This window comes from Terrapene carolina, unplaced genomic scaffold (genome assembly GCF_002925995.2).
Source record: "Terrapene carolina triunguis isolate 2854851 unplaced genomic scaffold, T_m_triunguis-2.0 Scaffold113, whole genome shotgun sequence".
Lineage (NCBI taxonomy): Eukaryota > Metazoa > Chordata > Testudines > Emydidae > Terrapene > Terrapene triunguis.
In genome coordinates, this window is record NW_020664464.1 from 10,399,057 (window position 1) to 10,423,707 (window position 24,651).

A 24,651-nucleotide genomic window follows, 5' to 3' on the forward strand; every position below is an offset into this window, starting at 1 on the left:
CCCTTATACAATTTCTCCCCACACTCCACTCACCATAACTCCAATATATCCTTGGGACAAGTCTCTTTTTCCCTTGCCCTTACCCATTTCTCACATTTCATCAATCAAACCAGCCAGACCCAAACAAATTCATTTATCTCTCTGGATGGAGGTATCATGATTCTTCCTCTGAGGAAGGGGAAGGCTCCAGGACCTTCCCTTGTCCCTAAACTGTAATAAGATAAATCTTCTGGAAATTGGAAGAACAAGCCCACTCCTGATTAGTGAGGAACTAAGAGTCTGACCTGCACCTTTCCTACAATGGAACAAAAGCTGGGCAGTAGGGGATAACCATATTCTAGCCCACCCAGAAAAGTCATTAGGGAGAGGTGGGCTGACAAACTCTTTTGTTTGGAAGAGTGGCCTGGTGAGCTGGCTGGAAACGCACTCAACATTTTTCACCAAAAACACTGGGGACTTTCTGTTTCCTGCTATACATGCAGAGATGCATTTCTTGGGTCACAGTAAATGCCAACAATGTCCTTGCCCTTCCTTAATACTTTAAAAAAACATTTTTACACATCCATATTAATAACACTGGTGATTATTTTTTCAGTGTCTCTTTAAAATATGAATAATTATTAATATTGGACCTCTGTGAGGGATAAACAGAAGAGAAGATGATGGCACATTTTTAACATGTAAGAGTGGCAAATTATTTCTTGATATAGACAGATTCATGCATTTTTAATAATAATCATAGTTCCCATCTCTTTTACAGCATTTTTCATTAGTAGATCTCAAAGCACCTTACAAAGGAGATCAATATCATTATCTCCATTTTACAGATAGGGAAACTGAGGCTTAGGGATGTGAAGTGACTTGTCCCACACCAGGTCAATGGCAGAGCTGAGAATAGATACCAAATCTCCAGAGCCCTTGTCCAGTGCTTTAGCCATTAGACCACACTGCCTCTTTTTGGATATAACTGATATGGTACACCAAAGTCACAAATTTAAGTTTTTATGCGGTCTCAAACCTGATTTCTTGATGAAGGATTTAAATATTTTAATATAGTCCTTTCATCGGAGAATCTCAAAGTGCTTTACAAACACTAAAAACCCAATTTTCACAACAGACCTGTGAGGTGAATAATTATTATCCCAATAACACAGGCTGTGAAATTGAGTCATACAGAGAGTAGGTGACTTGCCCAAAGTCACATAGTAAGTTTGTGGGAGTGCTGGTAATAGAATACAGATCTCCTGAGTCCTCATTCTGTATTTTAATCACAAGTCTTGCTTCTTAACTTTCTATGCGTATTTAAAGAGTTCTACAGAGCAGTTCTGAAGTATCACTACAAAAGGCTTCCCTTCAGTAACTATATTTAACTACATCCTGTCAAAGATGCATTTACCTGTCAAAACAGCTAACATTGTTAAATAAACAAATTTCTACCTCTTGTTCAAAAAGGTTCCTGTGTGCCACTTTGTACAAATTGTACTTGCGTTAACGGTGAGACTGTTGTACATACCTCCGATCTTGGCATTAAAGGCGATTCCTACTGTGCAGTGTGAGTTGTTTGCAATGGCTGCCACTTCTCCAGCACAACGAGTTCCATGCCTGCAGGCAGAACAGAGATTTGTTTTTAAAGCAAGTAACATTACCCACTAAAATGCAGATTGTCAATGTTTAAAGTTTTGATTTTGCTCATCCTCAGATGCGAAAAATGTATCTGGATGTCTGTGCGAGATGTTACTATATGACCCCAGCCTTTAGTGCATATATTAGATACAAAATTATATTTTGTAAATAGAAAAGGATTAACAAACAAAGAGATGAGACTAGGAAACAGAAACAGTGGTGGTCAACGACAAAAAATTATGTATAAAATTACAATCATAACCCCTAAGAAATGTCCAAGGGCATCTTTAATTTCTCAAGCAACTGATAAAATATATTTGTATGAGATGAGTATCATCTTTACTCACGAGACCACAGTAATAAGCTAAATGCTGAGTAACTCTAATGATGGATCAAGATATCAGAATTAGATACTTCTCACGAAGTCACTTCTTTATTAACTTGTTTATAACTCACCAAATTTGATCATAGTATCCCCCTGCCCCAACTTTGAAGCTCTTTTTCTCTTTAGAAGCCTGGTTTTCAACTTCACTAAAACCAAACTACCTCAAATTTCACATCACATCTCATCCCAGGGCAGATTTCCCTCCCCCCACCCCCCCAAGCCTGGAGTAAATCACACAAGGATTTGCAGAGGTATGGGTTTTTTAAAAAGTTCCCTGTTTTTAATTTTCAGACTTCCCTAGCAGTATTTTTGAGTATCCTTGAAACAATTTTTTGCCTCAACAATACACCAATGCCTGCACTATTTACACAAATTTAAAATAGTGAAACAGGTACCTGAAATTTGATTAAGATTGCTTTGAAACTTTACACAAATTTCTACTGTGTATGAACTCAGAAAAATTTCAAACTACACATACTGAATGAAGACAATGACATCTAGCTTAAAGCCTACATTAATTCATATACCTCAAATGACAACAAACGGCCCCTTTATTGAATGTTTGCATTACACAAAACATTTAACCACCACCCCACTAGGATGTTGGTGCAGTCCCAGAAAAACTTATGCTTGACATCCTACAGAGACATGCCTTGAGAAACTTTCAAGGGTCTGTGCTTTATTTCCTTGGCTCCTTTTATATTTATAATGTATAAAAACAAGTTCCCAGGCTTTTAAATGGCACTTTAAAAAGATGCTTGGCTAAAAAGGTTTTGCACTTGTCCTTTGTGTTAATGTCAAGATGATGTAGTGCTGTAGAATGAAAGAATGAAGGAAATCTTGGTTATGATATTTTGCCAATCTACAAGACGGGTATGCTAACTAGAAATAAGAAAATGAGCTTTATTTGTTGTTGTTTTAGAAACAGGAGTGTGGAAAAACCCATTCAAAGATGGTGCAAGCTCAACAGCGTTCAGGTAAAGGAAGGAAGCTGTCATATTTCAAACCAACCTCCTCCCAATTTATTATAGAGCCAGGGCCGTCCCTATGGCGTGCGGAGCCTGGGGCAGAATTGGCGGATTCCTCTCTTCTGGGACCGACCGCGCCGGCCATTCGCACCAGCCAGCGGGGCCCCCCCCAAAGCAGTTGCCCCGATTTGCCCTACCCAAGGGATGGCTCTGGGCAGAGCTGGCATCTATGCCTAAAGTAAAAGTCCATTATAAGTCCCAGTTTTTAATTGCTTATGCTCTGCCAAATTTTAAGTGCTTGGCTTGAAATTTTCCATGCCAGGTATCTGTGCCTGGCTGAGTTCTTTTCGAAAATTATCTCTATATATTGTGTCTAAGATGGATAGAACCCAGATTTTTAAAGAAAACCTACAAGCAAGAATCAATTTTCTCCTCTCCTCATTCATTCTGTTTCTTTTCTATGTGGAGAAAGTCTGTCTGTCATTAATGACAAGCCAGAAATATGTCAAAACCTACTTGTGAAGACCTTAATTAAAGCTGGACTTACTGCCTTCTGGAGTCTTCCCACCTAACAGAGAGAACTTGCAATAAAGCTTCTTCATAAGAAAAGGGAAGGGGCATTCATCACTCTTACACATGCTACATTTCTCCTTGTGAACAGGAATTGGGCACTGGGATAGGGAACTTCTCCAGGTCTATACTGAATTGAAGGCATGGCAAATTCAGAAAGCCTGGCTGTGCCATGAGGAACACAATACATATCAAAGAGAGGATAACAATGCTCTTTCTTTTGCCATCCTCTTCTTATTCACACACAGCATTACTATTCTTACAGAGCTTGATCCTGCTTTCATTGAAGTCAGTGGCAAAATTTCCATTGACTTCAACAGTAGAGAGTTTAGGCCCACAGTGTGCATCTATTATGATGACCTAATAATCATCCAAATCTGATAATTATATAGTTAACTAGCCCAAATTACAATACTAAAGTGAAGAAGGTAGGCCAGAAGCAGCACTTTCAGAACTCAGGCACTAGTTCTAGAAGTCTTTCAATTTACAAGACAATAAAGCCTTCTCTTGTCTTGAAGAATCATACTCCTAAAAGCTTTCCTCAGCATGTATCTATTGGTGGTTTAAGGCTGGAACTATCTAAATAAGGGCAATGGGCCAAGCACGCAGCAGCTGGGTGACTGTTACAAGAGCACCATCATCTCCAATCTGCATGTTGATCATAGGCCCCTCAGAAAGGTCCATGACAGTTATCTTGGCCTCATTCCTATGGCTAGACCAGTGGTCAAAACCTCAGTGTGGGCAAAGTCATGGGCTTTTACAAATTGGCACATGAGTGTAAACAGCCCTAAGGGAGAGTCAGTGTAACTGAGTGTTAAGGAATCTGACTTACACCACCTGAGATATCAGATCTGACGTTGTCTCTAGTACCTCCCCCTCCCTAAATTTTAGCCCTTCTGGAACTCTGACAAACTTTGATGACTTTGATGAATTTCTCATATAAAATGTGCTCCTCTTTGCATAAAATGGATTCTCCCAGCTATGCTGCTCTTCAGGCGAACCCATGCCCTTCTTCCATGGAGGCATTTACATAGCTTGCTGCTTTTACTGTCTGTGTTCCTTGAATGATGACCTGCCATATTTAGTTAAAAGACAAAAGAACACAAAACACATGCTGAATGTTCTAAATGGAAAGGGTACGAGGGACATTTGGTACAGAGTTTCTTTACGATTTACTGCATTTTTTTCTGTTCATGTTCCCTAAAGTCATAGATCACAAGCTTTCACTACTCAAAATGCAATCACTTTAGATTCTAAACATATATTATAATTGTGATATCCCAAGTGTTACGGAACTCTCTTTAGCGCACAGGACTGGTTTCTTTGGTTCAGGGAAGTAACATGCAATATGATTTTAAAACATTTTAAAAAATGCTGACATTCTAAAACTAAGTTTAAAATCAATGATTTGCTGGATTCCCATTGAAGTTTATCAGAACAGTTAGTGGGATCTTTTCTTTTTATTGAATAAGTGCAGGTTACCTTTAAGAGTCTCAAGAAAATATTACATTCTTTTCCCCATGGAAAGATTTTTGCTTAGCTTTATCAACATGTTGCTTTCACACAAATACTTCTGGTTCAGTGCTTGGGCTGAGGTTCAGTCCAGTTTTTATTTGTTTTCTGAACTGGTTCACTTAGCCCACTTAAAATTACCCTAATTAAAAGCAGATTTTATAACTCTGACTACAGGTGTGCTCCATGCTGGCAAATCCTTGAGAATCAGCAAAGATAAAAGGGATGAAGAATGATGTAGTATACACTATTGTTTCTGTATACATTACTGCTTTCCCCCTCCTCTTCCCTCCTCCCATTCCAAAAGCATTGTTGAGTTTGAGATGTAACCAAGATTTTAAAATGAAGATGCATTCTGTGAAACCAGGAGCCACCAGAGCGAGAAACAACAGAGAGTCCTGTGGCACCTTTAAGACTAACAGAAGTGTTGGAGCATAAGCTTTCGTGGGTGAATGCCGACAAAGTGGGCATTCACCCACGAAAGCTTATGCTCCAACACTTCTGTTAGTCTTAAAGGTGCCACAGGACTCTCTGTTGCTTTTTACAGATCCAGACTAACACAGCTACCCTCTGATACAGAGCAAGAAAGTCCTGCTGATATAATATACAAACATATGTATTGTTTTCAGCCTGCCAACTGTCCTGCTTGACCTGCATATCTTTTCCTTTTGTTTCTACAGTTATATTTCACTTCTACTTGCTTCACAAGGGTGATATCCCTTAACAGGTAAAAGCTTAATGGCAGAAGCATGTCTGAAAGGTATGCTGACTATTGCTAACAATTCACAGAACAGACTGCTGTGTAGAGGTGTAGTCATATTCTAAAGAGGCCTTCTTTGATCAGAGAGCTAGTTACCTCACCATTTGTGGTCAGACACCTATACAACTGATCTATATAAAATAGTGTAGAAAATTGCACACCACTGAACCAGAGAATTTGTCATGCCATCAAGATTAACATTAAGGTTGGAAAGGTGGATGGTTGGAAATGGTAACTAACAAAACTATAGTGATTTATTCATCAGTCTCTCAGTGCAGAATTGAGTTGGGTGAATACTGTAAAAAGATATTCCCAACAATTTTGTTCCAGAATAAAACAACCCAACAGTAACCTCCTCGCATTTGCTTCTACAGTATCTGAAGTACTTTTTATTCTTTCCCCCCATATGAGTAAACTTGTACAAATGAATGCTGGCAGAAAGAGTTTCATATCTATGTTGTTATGTGTTTGCATGAGTACTCACAACAACACACTGTGCGTGCAGGTATTTGGAAAGCTTTTTATGTGCTTGCGAGAAATCGAGTCAGGAAGCCCAAACACTAGTATGTGAATTAGATGGCTGCAATCACCAATGTGAATAGTGAACACTCAAAGCAACAGGCATAATGAAAAGTTTGGGAACAGTTGATACTGCAGGCTGAAATATAGTTACACCAATTATTTGGTTAATAACGCCAAATAACAAATAAATATTTCAAAATTAGAGCCTGTTAATGAATAATTAGAAATGAGGGACAGAAACTAAACTTGTCAATATAAACAGTTTGCTGTGAACAGTTCACCTAACCCTAGTGGTGATCAAAGTGTAATCCAGTGCAAATATCTCAAAGGTCCTTTTTTTGTATTTAAATTCTTCTCAACTGTTCACATTCGACTGTCCTAGCCCCCTGTGCTCTCATCCACTGTAGGACAGGAGAGCAAATAAAAGTAAAATGGAGCAGAAAAGCCCCCAAAACAGCAGAAGACAGGGATTGAGCAAAGCCACCTAGCACACTCCTTCTGCCAAGAAGTTCACAGAAGCTCTCCAGATACAAAGATGGTCTTGTAATGAAAGTATTAAACTGGGACTCAGGCAACTTGGATTCAATTCCGAGCTCTGCCAGAGTGTGCGATCTTGGGCAAGTCTGTGCATCAGTTTTCAATCTATAAAACTGGGGTAGTACTACTTTCCTTCCTCATGGGGGCACTGTGAAGGTAAATTTTATTAATGTCTGTGAGGTGCTCAGATACTAAGGTGATGCATTCCATAAAAGAACCTAGATAGACAGAATTAGGTAAATAGAGCACTGCCCAGAGATCCAGAGCTGCCAATCATGTCCAGCTAGCCAGTAAGGACAATCCCACCATGTTTCCTGTCAAAAATATCTGTCTCTGCAGTGAGGTAATCAGTCATTTCGTAAACTCCGCTTCTCACACAACTGGACTCTGACTTTTCAGTCTTATATAGCAATGAGTGTTCTTCAATTTGATCTTAATAGTCTCAGTTATTTTGGTCGATTCTTTCGGATTTTGAACAAATGTTGAGCTTTCTTTTTACATTCTTCTCCAGCATAGAACAAGTTCTCCTTGATTAAAAAGAAAACAGTAGACGATGGAAGGAGGCTGAAGCCAAAATCCCACTATTTTAGCCAATGCTACTTAGCAGATCAATAAGGGGGAAAATCTGTATTTCGACTGCTCTGCTATTCCAGAAGAAAAAACTTCACGTCCATTCCACATTAGGTGTGCACGCGCCGCGTGCACGAGCGTCGGAAACTTTTCCCTTAGCGGTACCCGTCGGGCCGGCGAGGCCCCCTGAGTGGCGCCACTGCGCTGTGCATATATACCCCTGCTGGCTCGACCCCCTCCAGTTTCTTCTTGCCGGCGACTCTGACAGAGGGGTAGGAGGGCGGGTGGTGGAATGGACGTGAACAACACATCTCGAAAAACAACAGTTATGAGAAGGTAGGTAACCGTTTTTTCTTCTTCAAGTGCTTGTTCACGTCCATTCCACATTAGGCGAATCACAAGCTTGCCTTTGGAGGAGGGTAGGAGTCATGGAACAATCGATCGGAGGACCGCCCTGCCAACCGCTGCGTCCTCCTGAGCCTGCTGGTTGACCGTGTAGTGGGTCGTGAAGGTATGCACCGATGACCAGGTGGCTGCCCTGCAGATCTCCTGGATCGGGACCTGTGCCAGGAAAACCGCGGAAGCTGCCTGCGCCCTGGTCGAGTGAGACGTGACCTCTGGGGCCGAAACATCTGCGAGGTCATAACACGCCCGAATGCAATCCGTAATCCACGACGAGATTTGCTGCGCCGTCACCAGGAGGCCTCTCATCCTCTCAGCCATGGCCACGAACAGCTGCGTGGATTTACGAAAGGGCTTGGTGCGCTCCAAGTAGAACGCCAATGCTTGACGGACATCCAGGGTGTGCAGGATGCGGTGACGCGGGTCCGCATGGGGTTTGGGAAAAAACACCGGCAGACAAATGTCCTGGCCGAGATGGAATTGTGAGATCACCTTTGGGAGGAACTTGGGGTGTGGGCGGAGCTGCACCTTGTCTTTATGAAACACTGTATATGGTGGCTCCAAGGTAAGTGCACCTAAGAGCCTCGCACAGTAGCTCAAAGCTTCTCTAGTGATATCTGAATTCTGGTAAGAATTTCCTGGTGAGTAGCTGAACCTACATCCAACATTTCAAGATTTTTGGTTTCTAAAGCAAGCATCAGCAATGTGGCACCTAAAGTTATGTGCTAGATAACTTGTAACAGTACTTGAAAAGGAAAAAAGGATAATTCTTGCTATTAATTCTGCCCAAGTGGTGTCTGGGATGGATTTAGAACCTGCAGGAATCTACTTCCTCAGATAAAGAAAACATCTTTTAAGAGCTTGTCTGTTGTTCTATAAAGTTAGCTCAATGTCAAATAAATAAATGAAGATATTGGAAAAATTGCATAGGATCTACTTGCTCTTTGGATTTCAATAAAAGAGGAAAAGAAAAAAAAAGTGGCAGAGAATGCTTTTAAAAATATGAGGGGGGGAAAAAACCGCAAAGTAAAAAACAAAAATCCAGAAAATCAGATTTCATTTTATTCCTTTTCTGACTCCTTGTTCATTTAGGAAGATGAGCTGCTGGATTCAGACATTGGCGCTTGATTCAGGACACACTGTTTCCCCTTGATTATTTCCAGATAATGAGAATAAAAAAGTAAAGATGACTCTCTGAATTTAGAAAAACAGAGCAAGAGGAAGTTAGAAGCTTATCTGGTAAATATTTCCAGTTATGTAAAACAAAATAAATAGCTATTCCAAACATTCCAGTCCTGGGACTTGCAATGGAAGTGTAACAGGAATAAATGAAGCAGCTTAACTGCTTCCATGCAGTGCTACATATCCGATGATACAGTATCTGATTGGACATGCTGTACTGGAGTTGAAATTGCAAGAAGCAGCAAAGGGAATTAATAGACAATACATTAAATTTTACAAATATCAGAAGGACAAGTCAGCCTACATATAAATTGCTAAATGTTGTGTTATAGTGGGGAAAGAACAGCCTCTATCTGCTCAGAGTATGACATCAAGGAGTATTACTAGGCATCTTGAAGAGATTCCCCTTACGTCCCAGATAACAACAATCCAGGAGATCAGAGAAGGAGAATTATACTCAGATCTATGCTTCTCAATCTGCTGGACTTAACAGCTTCATATATTAGTTATATTATGAATAATACTGTGTGTGAGTCAACTTTTATTGACAAAGTGCAAATCAGCAGAGGAAAGCAAACCGAAGGAAACAAGTTATAGTCACTACCATGTTCAGTAGGAACCAGCAACACAGTACAAGGATCATTGCTGTATGGCCCACCGAGAGCTATTATATACATGCAAGACTCCAAAGACAGGGAGAGGATGCATTTCAGGGAAATGGTCAAGAGCCAAAAATTGATGGGCATCCATTTTCTGGAGCTGAGCACTTGATCACTGTTCGTACTCTATTGACACTCATGGGAACAACATGTTCTGATAATATAGAGCAGTGCTATAATAGTGTCCTATAGACAAAGGGGAAAGAAGAAGCATCACTTTGTGACTAGAGGCTATGACACTCTCTGAGTGGGAGAGACAATGTATGCTTTTCTTCCAAGTAATTCACCTAAAGATCAGTCTCCCAATTCAGAATGGTAGGGGTTTTGCACTCACTTTTCCCAAGCATGGATGACAATGTAAGAAGCAAGGCAGTGGAGAATCTGGCCCTGATTTTCCAAGCAGTCGGGCTGAATAAGGCAACATAGTACCATAGTAATGAAGTCCACATCCATCAGCTTTCCATTGAATAATATGCATTATGTGAGTCCAAAGAGAGAATTCATGCTTCCAAGGAAACTGCAAAACCATCCTGTGTATTTAGTAGCTATCATATTTTTTGTCTATTGTTTACAACAATGGGTTTGCAAAGTTGAAGCCTGATTATTATTTCTGTTTAAGGCAAATTATAGCTAAAACATTTTTTTCTTAGTAGGGGCCAATCCTGCTCCAATCTAAGACACTGGGAATTTTGTCAGAGTTAGATGTTTGCTTTTGAAAATCCCACTATCTGCAATGCCCATCTGCATTTTTAGATGACTAAATGCCTTTAAAAATCTGACCCTTGTTGTCTCTTCTTCAGTGCAATTAACTGAGCAGTTATAATTTAAAAACATGGTTAACTCTAAACATATATAAAACACATACAAATGTAAGTGTTTTCCCATGTTTTATTCTAAGGGAAAAATATAAGATGAACAAGTACTTCTGGAGTAATATATATACACACACAATACCAAGAATATGAAATAAGTTAACTAAAAATGTAGCAAATAATTTTAGTCCCAATTATATGTATATATAAAATGCTTGCCAACATCTTGTACACCACATTTTAGCTCAGTGTCAGTTTTTAAATCAAAAGGCTGTATGTACACGCCTTTTCTGGAAAAAAAAAATGATGGTAGATGAGAGGGAACAAATTAATAAAAAAAGCTGCGAAGTCTCTCTTTTTTTATTACTTTTTATATGAGTTAGATTGCAAGCTCCTTAGGGGAGGAAATGTATTATTGAATCTTAGCTCACTTACACTAGTGCAAAACAGGAGTAACTACAACAAACTCAATGGAGATAAACTGGTGTCCCAGTCAGATCAGACTCAAACCCAATTCACAATGCCATGCACATCTAGAATGCTACACACAATATTTGATAATAGTAATTCTTCCCTGACATCCCCCTGTTCCAGAGAAATAGTAGAAGCAGGGAGTGTGGCTTGAACAACTGGAGGCTGGGACTCCGTGAGAACCTGTGGTCTCAACTTCTTGGCTCCTCAGCCATACAAGCAGAGGCTATCCCCAAGCAGAGAGATTCTGGATAGAATGAGGGTCATAGGACATTGAGGATGAGCTTTAAACAGCATTAAGTAATCCTATCATTTTTGCTTATGGCTTCTAATAAATATGGCTTCTTAACCACCCTTTTTGTGTGTAGCCCAGTGAAACCATGGCAGATCAACAGTGAAAGGGAAATCCTTGTGTTGCTACATTTTCCCCTTCCCCCATCTAAATCTACAGGGACAAGGGAGTTTTGCTTCACTCCATGACACACGGCAGAGGCTCAAATTCTAACCCTCTGAATGGGGTTTAAATTGGAAAATGCTGACATTAGCTACTCTGTTAAACAACTTAATGAAGGAGGGAGACAGACCAAGATTAGTGCAAAATTTACACAGCAAAGATCATTGTGATGATTATGTAAAAGCAGCCAATCTAAGTAATTTCTCATTCTTGAATCTTTATAGCTCAAGAGAAGAATGGAATTAGTTCTCTCCAGTTTGCAATAAAAAGCACAGACCATTAATATAACCCTTGAAATTAGTTCCTGCTACATTTTGATGTCCTAGCATTTAATGGTTATGCAATAACACCTCTACTGAAGCTCAAACTCCTGGGTAGATAAAGAAAGCTACGAGTTCCACCTGAACAAATCATGAAGAAGCTCAATGTAGTATAGGTTTGATTCACAGAAGCACCATTTTTTGACACAAAGATATAGATGCTGTGAGCAACAGACAGAAGCAACCATCAATGTATAAATATATACAATACATACAAATGTAAATGTTTTCCCATATTTTCTTATAAGGGAAAAATATAGGAGGAACAAGAACTTCTGGAGTAATATATATATATATATTTATTTATTACCTCAGATACCTCTGGTTGAAATCCATTCTGCATACATAAAGCCCTAGTAATCGAGCTCTGTGAAGATGGAACAGTTGGGGAGGTAAAATCCCCCCCGTCCCCCAACCAGGGGCAAGATGCATGGTTGCTGCTATTGTAAAAATAATACCCACTGCCTCTCTGCATAATTATATTGGGTGCTGGGGCCAATGTGTCCACATAAACATAGATCTGTGGTCCTGACCCAGGCTTAGTCCCCACTGTGGCATTCTGTGTTGGGCTATGGAAAGCTGGTGCACTTTTTACATGTTGCTCTGCACCACACTAAAATTCAGCCCATGTGCATTTCAATATACAAGTCAGTATCAATGCAAAACTATGACAAGTATATTAACCCAAGTTCATTCCTCCAAGGGAAGAGAAGAAGGGAGCTTTTTGGAGTGTAATAGGCCACTTCCAGGAGCAATTCTAGATGTTGGTGAGAATCTTCAGAGTTCTGTTTCAGGATCATCCATTTACAGACTGATCACAGCACATTAAAAATGAATTAATCTGCCACCAAATAATGCCTATTTGGGTATAAGTTCTCGGAGCTCAAGGCTGTCTCTCGGAACATTCTATAGCAGCATCACTTTAAGTGATGCATTGCTTGTGGGGAGTCAGGGTTGGCTGCTTCCCTCCAGTTTCAATTGCTGTTACTTAGGGCTAGTCTACACTACACATCCGGATTGGCGGGTAGAAATGGATCTCTCGGGGATCGATTTATCGCGTCTCATCTAGACGGATAAATCAATCCCTGAATCGACGCGCGTACTCCCACCTCGTCAGGAGGAGTAAGTGCCGTCGACGGGGGAGCCGCGGCGGTCGATTTGCTGCCGTCCTCACAGCGGGGTAAGTCGAATAGGATACGTCGAATTCAGCTATGCTATTTGCGTAGCTGAATTTGCGTATCTTAAATCGATCCCTCCCCCTAGTGTAGACCTAACCTTATAGTCTTAAACAGGAGATATGCCCTTTGGGAATTAATAAAACAGGTTTGACATGATGCACTAAAGGAAAAGTTACAATCTCACACCAATGCAACCCAGTCTATTCAAGTGAGCTGCAGTTCACTCTGGGCTACACATGTAAAGTGATCAACTTTTGGAGCAACTTTGGATAATGGGTTAGGTGTCCACAGCCCCTGCTATTCATTCCTTTGTCTATACAGCAGCACTTCACAAGAATCCTGTAACATCTGAGCTGCTGGTCCTTCTACTGCTACCAGGGAAATTTGAAAGGCTCTGTTGTCTGTATGTGCAAATGCGCACAAGACAAATACTGAATACATCTGCAGAGGAAAACTGGCTCTGAAAAAGCTCTCACTCCCCTTCAGCAGCCACTGTCCTCTTCCTCAAAGTCTGCATTAATGCAGTACTCAAGCATTAACCTGTGAAATGACCCTTCCTCGCTCCTGACAAGAGCTGGCTGGTTGTTGACAGGCCACAATTTACCAGATGATAATCTTCTCAGCAGCTTTCCCACTTCTTCTTCTCTTTTTTCCACATTTCCTGTCTACCCCCAAGTGCCTTTCACACTCAGTGTCCATGCAAACATGTTCCATATTACACAGAGGCTATCAGATTGTAATTTCCATCGTCAATGTGCCAGACAGCATTCCATTAAAAAAAAGAAAAGGTGTTATACTCTGGGAAGGGGAGATGGAAAGGTACACATCTATCTCAACAGGAAACATCAGCAGAGGGACAGACATGATGTTTTGATGTGTTTTTAAATGTGCTACCTAATTGATAACAGACTCTTAAGCCTGGTCTACTCACAATGTTCCACTGGTTTAAATTAACTAAAGGTATGAAGTTAAACCTATGTATTAGTTTAACCAGCACCACTTTGTGTGTGGACACTCATATCATCTTAAATGTAGCTTGTACCAGTTTAGTTTGCCCCTGTAAATTTACCAGTACTGTATAACCTTTTAAAAACTGATTTAAGATGCAGCTGCTTACATACAATGCAATACATTGGAGAATTAAGACCATTAAATTTAAACAATGGAGTTGCACCATTGTGAAAGGAGAATCTAATGCTATGGATGACCAAGAAACACAGGAAATTACAAAATACTGTAGAAAATGAATTATAGGCAGAATTTATACCAATACCTAAAGTTAAGATTGCCTGATACTTTCTATTGTAAGTTCCTGTTTTCAGTTGCTTTTAAATTTGCCAAACTTAACCACTCACACTAAAATGTCCATATTTGTTCTCTGCCTCAGGCAGAATTTTATTTTTAAAGTTTCAGCATGAAAATGGTTCAGTGTTTCTGAGAACGAGATTAGGGGGAAAGTTTTTCCAATACAAAATAATTTTTCCAATCATTTTTTGACAAACTTCCATGATTCAATGCTTTGGAGCAGAAAATTGGAAATTTGGCAGGGTAAAAGTCCTTGGGCCATAGGTGCCTTTTGCTGTCACCATGAAAATCTGCCCAGATTTGGCTAAATTATATGTCTCTGAAAAGTGTAATTTGCATATGCCCTGTAGAACTTCTTAGAGAACTGTTGCTGAAATTTCCAAACCTTCTATCTGCAATGAACATGCTCCAGCCCAGCAGAGCTCATTAGAACCACCTACATAGTAGGCACAGGCTACAACTTTGGATAGCAGGGACACAGCATCAGTAGCATCAGCAGCTTCCCTTCTAGCGTAGGAAAAGGAGTGTTTGGTTAAGGGCCAGGAGTCTGCTTTTCCACTGACATGTGGAAAAGCAGTGGAAAATTGCTTTTCTGTTCATTTCATAGCCCTTATTACTTAAAATGTATATCATTAGGGTAACAGGTAGAAAAGTATTAATTCCTCCCATTTTACACATGGGATAATTGAGAGGTTACACAAGTTACTTCTAGCAAAGCTGCGAATAACACTCATTTCTCCAAGATGACAACGAAAGGCTCATCTAGTTAGCAACACTGACATTCAGAAATAATGTCAATTTTATGTGCTTGTCTCTGCTGCCTATAAACACTAGTCCAATTTCCTCTCCAGAGCCAGGAATAGAACTGCTGATGCCCACTTCCCAACATTCCTCTGAAGCCTAGAAAATAGCATGTAAACCACTGACCAAGTATGTGTTGTGTCCCCCTCTAGTGGCCGGCCCACATAGATGAGAACAGCCACTGCTATCAGTTACTCCTTTATTTCGAGTAAGGAGGCGCGAAGAGGTCTGGGCTATGGATGTAAAGCCTCTGCATTCCAACCTTGCTGATGACCCATAATGGAGCCAATACAGTTCCATATGATGGATTTCTTTCTTTTTGTCATGTTTATCTTTATGGCTAGCAGCATGAATAGTGATGTTTCTGGAGGTCACCGAGCTGCCATGGTGATAAGTACTCTATTTTTAAAAATAACACATTTCTCTGAAGCTTGTATACCTACAGTTGTTACATTTAACCCCTAAGATTGTGATGATTTTAAGAAGTTAGCAAATAAAATGTGTCTGGTTTTTTTTTCTTCAATTTGTTTCCTTCGTGCATTTGACTGCACTCTGTCTAGAGAGTTTCACTCTTACTTCCATTAGGGCTTGTCTGCATGGAGAAATTGATCAGAACAGCTATTCCAGAATAGCTCCCCAGAGGACTCTCCATTCTGGAATAGTGTCCACATGGGGAGGAATAACTATTGCAGAATAGTTTATTCCACAATAGCTATTCTGGTTAATTTCCCCATAAAGACAAGCTCTAAGGCCCCAGTCCTTCAAACATCTATGCACATAAAGTGTCTCAATGAAGTCAATAGGACTGCTCACACGTGTCAGTAAGTGTTTACATGATCATGCCTATAGTCCATTTCTCCTTTTGCTAAAGTCTTGAAGAGACCATTATGAACATCAACAGCACAACAGAAAAATCCTTATAAAATATATTAAAGGGATTAAACGAACAAGGGCATACTATTTAAAAAGAACGAGGAGTACTTGTGGCACCTTAGAGACAAACAAATTTATTTGGGCATATGCTTTTGTGGGCTAAAACCCACTTCATCGGATGCATGGAGTGGAAAATACAGTAGGAAGATATATATATACAAAGAACATGAAAAGGCGTTGCCATACCAACTCTAACGAGACAAATCAATTAAAGTGGGCTATTATGTACTGTATTTTCCACTCCATGCATCTGATGAAGTGGCTTTTAGCCCATGAAAGCTTATGCCCAAATAAATTTGTTCGTCTCTAAGGTGCCACAAGTACTCCTCATTCTTTTTGCTGATACAGACTAACACGGCTACCACTCTGAAATACTATTTAAAAATTATCTCTCTCACACACTAGACTTTTTAAGATTAGTAACTTACTAAAAAGTTCACAGTGTCCCTTTAATAAAAGAAATGAATGTGGGAGGAAAAGAGACTATAATCTGAGTGTGCTGAAAGAGCCATGATGGAATTCCCATGCTCCATAAACAGCCCAAATCTTACTGTGTAATACTTTCTACGATCCCCAAGCCTCACTTCGAATTTTATTGTCCCTTGTCATCTTAATTTTATGGTGCTGGCTCCTCCTCATTGTGAATAAATTTCCAGTGACATTCTAACTTCCTCTCCTCCTTTCCCACTTCCTCCTCTGGTGCATTACAATATATCATCAATCGCTATTGATTGTGATTCAGACTTCTCATCCAGACTGACAGAGAAATTATGCAGCCAATGACATCTCAAGTGCCAGAGCAAGCAATTCCCCTTCTTCCAAAACCTCCACACTAGAGCCTTATCATTTCTGTATAACAGGGAAAAAACAAAACACATAAAAATAACTCATCAAATGGGTAGAGCTGGTTGTACTAAAAACACAAAGACAAAAATATAAAATCAAGCATGACAGAAAAAGCTCCTAAAAATTACAGGAAGGCAAGCTGGAATTCTCATTCCCAATCATCCTCAGGCAGCAAAGGACACCCATCCATTGCTAAAGAAAAGGTTGGGGGAAAGCTTTTGGAAAGGCAAGATTTTTCCCTTGAAAGGGGCACCTCCTCCCTCTTTTCTCTCTGTTCTTCTGTGAGGCAAATGACTGAAATATACAAGAACACTGCTCTGAGGAAGCAGGGAGAGGTGAGGAAAAGCAGAGGAACAGCAAAGTGGTGTGTTGGTGGGTCACTTGGCTAACAGCCTGCTATTTTATCCAGGTTGCAGACCTCATTTGGATATGTGGTGATTATTTCAATCCCAGAACAACAGTTAAGAAAGGAATAGGGTATTTTGAAACCGTGGTGTCCTGGCCAAATTCCAGCTTAGGCAATTATATTCTGCCTACTTTAATTCCCACTGCAATCAACTGGCTATGGTATTGTGTTCTGTCCTAAATTCGATGTGATGCTGCTGTGCACTATTAAACAGACAGTTTTCTCTCTAGAGCTGGTTGCATTTCAAGTTAGGTGAATCCCTCTCAAATAGAGCTAAACCCTACCCTTCTTTGTGTTGATGCAATAAGGCATCAATCCGGCACAACTACATTTTCTAAGGGAGTTTTAACATGGACTTCAGAGGGTGCTGGATTACGCCTCTGCTAGAAAAAAGGGTTTGGGGAGCGTCTTCCCCAGACTGAACTAGTATGGCAAGATAACTCTCAAAAGATCTCTAAACTGGGTACCCCACATGGCCTGAATGAGGCATGGTGTGCTGGATTGTACATGGCCAGGCACCCTATGCTTATGCTGTTATGTACAGTACATGATAAGTGGGGTAGTAAACTTAAGTCAAAGAAGCAATGAGGTATACCCCACCATTTGTTTCCCTTCACAGCCTGTCCTGTGCTTTCTAATATCAGACCTGCTGCTAGCAACTTTCCCAGCCTGCCACAATTCCAAAGAGTTGGGGAAGTACATAACTCTTAGTTTGTATTTCAGTTTGTTTGTTCAACCACATTTTATCATTTGGGAGAGAAAGGGATCCCCTAAAGATCTGCCCTTAAAGTATTTTACAAAAACATTCCATGGCTAATGAAACCCTCAGTCATTAGTTTAGAGTTATGAAACTCCACTTTTGGTTAGCAGCTTATAGTTTAGTCATCAGCTTTTGACTGTTACTGTGTGGGTGCTCTATCCAACTTGTAGTTAAAGGTTATTTTTAATGGTATAGTAAGAGGAAATCAATAGTATATCCGGATATGTGTGCTTTAGCTGCACAACACAGATAGAAGATTCAGTGGGCCAGATTTTCCACTCTATTAGACAGGTTTCAGAGTGGTAGCCGTGTTGTATGTATCAGCAAAAAGAACAAGAGTACTTGTGGCACCTTAGAGACTAACAAATTTATTTAAGCATAAGCTTTTGTGGGCTAAAACCCACTTCATCGGATGCATGCAGTGGAAAATACAATAGGAAGATATATATATATATACAGAGAACATGAAAAAAATGGGTGTTGCCATAATCAGTTAAGGTGGGCTATTGTCAGCAGGAGAAAAAAAACTTTTGTAGTGATAATCAGGATGGCCCATTTCCAACAATTGACAAGAAGGTATGAGTAACAGTGGGGGAATAGTTCTACTTTGTGTAATGACCCATCCACTCCCAGTTTTTATTCAAGCCGAATTTAATGGTGTCTAGTTTGCAAATTAATTCCAATTCAGCAGTTTCTCGTTGGAGTCTCTCTTTGAAGTTTTTTTGTTGTAGTATTGCCACCTTTAGGTCTGTAATTGAGTGACCTGGGAGACTAAAGTGTTCTCCGACTGGTTTTTGAATGTTATAATTCTTGGCGTCTGATTTGTGTCCATTTATTCTTTTGCATAGAGACTATCCGGTTTGGCCAATGTACATGGCAGAGGGGCATTGCTGGCACATGATGGCACATATCACATTGGTAGATGTGCAGATGAACAAGCCTCTGATAGTGTGGCTGATGTGATTAGGTCCTATGATGGTGTCCCCTGAATAGATAAGTGGACAGAATTGGCAACAGGCTTTGTTGCAAGGATAGGTTCCTGGGTTAGTGTTTTTGTTGTGTGGTGTGTGGTTGCTGGTGAGTATTTGCTTCAGGTTGGGGGGTTATCTGTAAGCAAGGACTGACCTGTCTCCCAAGGTCTGTGAGAGTGAGGTATCGTCCTTCAGGATAGGTTGTAGATCCTTGATGATGCGCTGGAGATGTTTTAGTTGGGGGCTGAAGGTGACGGCTAGTGGCGTTCTGTTACTTTCTTTGTTGGGCCTATCCTGTAGTAGGTGACTTCTGGGTACTCTTCTGGCTCTGTCAATCTGTTTCTTCACTTCAGCAGGTGGGTATTGTAGTTTTCAGAATGCTTGATAGAGATCTTGTAGGTGTTTGTCTCCGTCTGAGGGGTTGGAGCAAATGCGGTTGTATCTTAGAGCTTGGTTGTAGACAATGGATCGTGTGGTGTGGTCTGGATGAAAGCTGGCGGCATGTAGGTAACTATAGCGGTCAGTAGGTTTCCGGTATAGGGTGGTATTTATGTGACCATCGCTTATTAGCACTGTAGTGTCTTGTGTGGACTGGTCCAGGCTGAGGTTGATGGTGGGATGGAAATTGTTGAAATCATGGTGGAATTCCTCAAGGGCTTCTTTTCCATGGGTCCAGATGATGAAGATGTCATCAATGTCGCGCAAGTAGAGGAGGGGCACTAGGGGACGAGAGCTGAGAAAGCGTTGTTCTAAGTCAGCCATAAAAATGTTGGCATACTGTGGGACCATGCGGGCACCCATAGCAGTGCCGCTGACTTGAAGGTATACATTGTCCCCAAATGTGAAATAGTTGTGGGTGAGGACAAAGTCACAAAGTTCAGCCACCAGGTTTGCTGTGATGGTATCGGGGATGCTATTCCTGATGGCTTGCAGTCCATCTTTGTGTGGAATGCTGGTGTAGAGGGCTTCTACATCCATAGTGGCCAGGATGGTGTTTTCTGGAAGATCACCAATGGATTGTAGTTTCCTCAGGAAGTCAGTGGTGTCTCGAAGATAGCTAGGAGTGCTGGTAGCATAGGGCTTGAGAAGAGAGTCTACATAGCCAGACAATCCTGCTGTCAGGGTGCCAATGCCTGAGATGATGGGGTGTCCAGGATTTCCAGGTTTGTGGATCTTGGGCAGCAGATAGAATACCTCTGGTTGAAGTTCTAGGGGTGTGTCTGTGCAGATTTGTTCTTGTGCTTTTTCAGGGAGTTTCTTGAGCAGATGGTGTACTTGCTTTTGGTAACCCTCAGTAGGATCAGAGGGTAATGACTTGTAGAATGTGGTGTTAGAGAGCTGCCTAGCAGCATCTCATTCATATCCGACCTATTTATGATGACGACAGCACCTCCTTTGTCAGCCTTTTTGATTATGATGTCAGAGTTCTTCCTGAGGCTGTGGAATTACACAGGCACAAAACAGGTGCAATAGAATCATAATCACTCTCTTTAGCTTCCTCTAAGATAAGGTCTGCTATAAGGAGAAATCCCAAAGAAATGCATATTCTTATTCAAGTTCCTACCCAGCTGTCCTGTTAAACCAGGACTATCACACTGTTATATAAAACAAAAATAGTCTTATTGCAGATGTGGTCTGCCCCAACTTAAATGAATAGCTATAAAATACAGATAAGTTTTGGGATAGAAAACCCATTCCTTCCAGAAAAAAAAATCTGTCTTTCTTAAATAAGAGTTCTTTACCACAACCCCCACAAACCCAGGTCAATACAAGGGTTCATCTTCCCGCTAATATATTGTTGCACCATGGACCAGCTGGAACTTAGAATCTGAAGGGGTGATCTGACTCATCATCATCAATAATTCATATATAAGAAAGAGAAATAGTGGCACAGAACTTCAGAATAGTATTTTATCGGTGAGTCCACTTTTTGGGTAGCTTAATTAGAACTATGGAGACAGCTTTTATTAAACTTTCTTGGGTAAATACAGGAAAAGTGAAGCATGAGAATATGTTTTAACACGGTCTGAAAGGAAAGGCTGCTGCTCCTCACGCATCTATTATTCAAGTGAGTTATACTGCTCAGTAACCAACACCAAGGTATTGAAAGGGATTTCTCCCCCCTCCCACTCACACACTTCTTCTAACAAATGGAAATTTATTTTCTTTTCACTCTTTTTTTCCTCCCCCTCTGGAAATCTGTTAACCTCAATGACTTTTCAAACTAATGTATTTCTTTTGATTTTAGAAACAGAACCATTCAAGCCAACTCTGAACTTTGGAGAGGATTATGTAGTGTAGAAAACAGACCCTTTAGACATAGGTTCAACCGTGTTTTAGAACAGAAGTCAAATTTCTCTAATGGCCATATACTAGCAATACACCACACAGTCTGATGTGATTATTAATAGTCATGCTTTGTGTTTCTATAGGATGTTCCTTCCAAGGATCTCAAAACACTCTACAAACATTAATTAAGCCCCTCAACCCTCCTGTAAGGCATACAAAGATTATGTAAGGATTACCACTGAAATGCAGCCATCTAATGAATAGACACAACAGCTGGGTAACGGTGCACAGCAACTCCACATAATTGTTTAGGGCAGGTAGTGAGGAAGAATACTCTTGAAATGAAATTGCAAGGGGAATCTAGTTAAACATAACATGATTATCCAAGCTGGACTTTAGACAAGGTTTAGCTCCTTTACTCTTGCAAACAGTACAATGGATCTTTAATTACAACAAATGGTCAGATCATTGATTTAATATCTAATCAGAAAGATGACATCATCTCCAGAGTAATGGTGTCTCTTACCACTCTCATGGGGAACTAGATCAGTATTAACTCTGAGGCTAGCTGCTAAATCACCAATACTGCTCCTTGTAAAATATACTTGTTCTACGAGATCTAGCCATACACTGCCTGGAACTGCTTAGTTACTGCTAAAAATCACAGCACAAAATGAGTATACCAGCTATAGGCCCATAAGAGAGGCCCAAGACTAGATAGTAGCAATGTTGTAAATCAGGATTGGGCTGCAGTGGAAAAGCTTTCATAGCACTTGGCTGCCTGTTAACAGGTTTGCTAATATTTTTTGGGCCCCTCACTTTCATAAACAAGAAATCCAGACATAAATTTACAGGACAACAACAAAATCTGCAGTTTCCTAATAGTACCTCACAGCCATCAACTAAACTTGCAGAGAAACTGCATGAGATGCTGAGTACCTAAACTCACATTGACTTCAGCTGGAACTGATGAAACTCTGCCCCACTGTAGGTTTGGTCTCCATGTGTCTACTAGTACACATACCGTCAATTTGTTTTCCTTTCTAAATTGTTATGCTGTCTTAAAGGGGACATGTTTGGTGTTACCAAAGCTCAATTTTGTCTTGTACTGAGAAGGGCATTTTCTTAGGACTGATTTTTGGAGCGAGCAATCAAACAAATTCAAATTCTCTGTCTTAGATTGTATTAAGTTCTTCAGGGTTCCATATTTGAATAATGACACCATAAAGTCAATAGACCCTTTTATTCCACTGAAGTCACTTTACTGGCCATCCAGGATGCATTAGAAGCTATTCTGCCTGTCAGATATCTAATATACATTCTGATTAAATGACTTAAAACATAGATTCTGTTGTCCACTACAAAACAACTTCCATAAACTGGCAGAAAACAAATTGCCTTTTGGCATTTTATTGGGAAAATGTGTTAATTTGACAAAGGAAGAAAAATGGCAATGATTTGGAATGGGTATATTGGTCTTCTGCTGGAAAAAACATTCTCATTATTTTGGACCAAGTAGAAGCAAAAAAACTCACTGTGACTTATTAACTCTCTCCCCACCTTTGCAACTGCATATAAAACTGTGTAGATACTATGAACTGTAGCTATTAGAAAGCCAAAACAATTTTTTTTACCTTATATGATTTTAGACTAGCAAAGATTCCCGATTTAAAGCATTTTTATATCATGACTCTTACAGTCAATATGCAAACACATTCTTGTAAAAAATACAAATTCATTCATTTAAAAAAGTATATATACAGGGTTATTAAAATAAAATGTGTTAATTTAATTAAATATAAAGCTGCAAAATTTTGAACTGTATTCCAATAGAGCAACTATATATCTCCTAATCAGAAATTATGGGCCTGATTTTCTTCTTTCTTATATGGAGCAGATCAGAAGTCCTGCTTTTTAAAAAGATAGGTTACTAAGATCTGAAATATCAAAGGAAAATCTCAGCCTGAAACAGAGAAATGCCTTTTTGTGTCTGTGGTCCAAAATGAAAACTTGTTTTAATGTTGCTAACGTTTGTTTTCGTTTCTTTAATTTCTGAGTTTACCCAATGGTATGGGGCTGTAACCGAGTAAGTCTGTTTGCATTCTATCCAGTGAGTTCTGATGGCTAAGTGACACAGTTGTTTTAAAATGATGTTTACGGGTGACAGCTAAATAACAGACATAGAATGAAGCAGCAGCACTCAGCATTAAATCAAAACAAGATGACTTGCATAGCAAGAATGACTTCATCCACAGCTGACTGCTGTCTTTAGCTGTGCAAAGAGAAGTTATAGTATAAGCCCATACCATTTACAAGCTTCACAATTCTCTGCCAAGTTGTAGAGACCAAAGTAAACTTCTGGCAGGACTCCTATATACCATAGTAGTTAAAGACACTATCGTCCCACTCTGGTTTTGACTAAAAAGTTCAAGAGATTGATTTAAGGTTTTTTTCCTTCCCCCCCATTCTCTAAACTTACTTGAGAACTTTATTTTTAAACATCATTTCAAAATACGTCATTCAAGTTTATCTACTGTCTTTTCACAAACCCCAATTTACGCTTGCTCATAATTTTATATTCCTAATAAGCCTCATTACTGATTAAAAGAGAAAAGTTAGCAAACAGTACCAGTACCCTGAAGTTTCCCAGCTGTGTCCTAGCAAAGCTCCACTAAGACACCTGCTTAGTTTTGCAGCATTTCTTTTTATTTCTTCTTATCACTCCACTCCCATGATTATATTGCTTTATAAAATAAATTCGCTTAGCCTGCTGATGTGTACTTGTATGTCCCACTATCCTTTTTAATTGGAACATTATAATGCACTGTTGCGTGTTGGAGCAGTGTTAGAGCAGGAACTGAGAGTCAGGAGATCGTGGGCAAGTCGCTAAGACCTATAGTTTCAAAAGTGACCACTGATTTTGGGCACCTCCATTTTTGTGGGACCAATTTGAGACACCTGGCACCTGATTATCAGATATATTGAGCAACCAGAATCCCAGTTGAAAGTCAGTGGGGCCAGGTTTTTAAAGGTATTTAGGCACCTAAAGATAGGTACCTAGTGGGATTTTCAAAAATGCATAGGTGCCTAACAACCACTGGGAACAGGGTACCAACACACTTTTGAAAATCCCACTAGGTGCCTATCTGCATTTTTAGGCACCTAAATAGCTTTAAAAATCTGGCCCTGAGTACTAAGGGTACTCAGCACCTCTGAAAATCAAGCCAGAGATTCCTGATGTTGGGAACCCAAACTTTACAGACACTTCTTACAATTTAGGCCTTGACCTTTCAGTACCTGAATTTTTCATCACTAAAATGAGGATGATAATAGGCCTCTGTGTACAGCACTTTAAGAACCTCAACTGAAAAGTGCTATAGTACATTTCAAAAGAGCAAGACTCTTCGCAGTCTAT

The 24,651-nt window shown here is 40.0% G+C and overlaps 1 protein-coding gene across 3 annotated transcripts in view; it reads right to left on the reverse strand.

Annotated features, from left to right (window-relative positions):
* PCSK5 (proprotein convertase subtilisin/kexin type 5) overlaps positions 1 to 24,651 on the reverse strand; it is a 296,183-nt gene that overhangs the window by 171,970 nt on the left and 99,562 nt on the right. For all 3 annotated transcript variants that reach the window (XM_026652353.2, XM_029911707.1, XM_026652352.1), the window contains exon 6: positions 1,514 to 1,602. In XM_026652353.2, the coding sequence (XP_026508138.1) occupies positions 1,514 to 1,602 (89 nt within the window). The remainder of the gene's footprint in view (positions 1 to 1,513; positions 1,603 to 24,651) is intronic.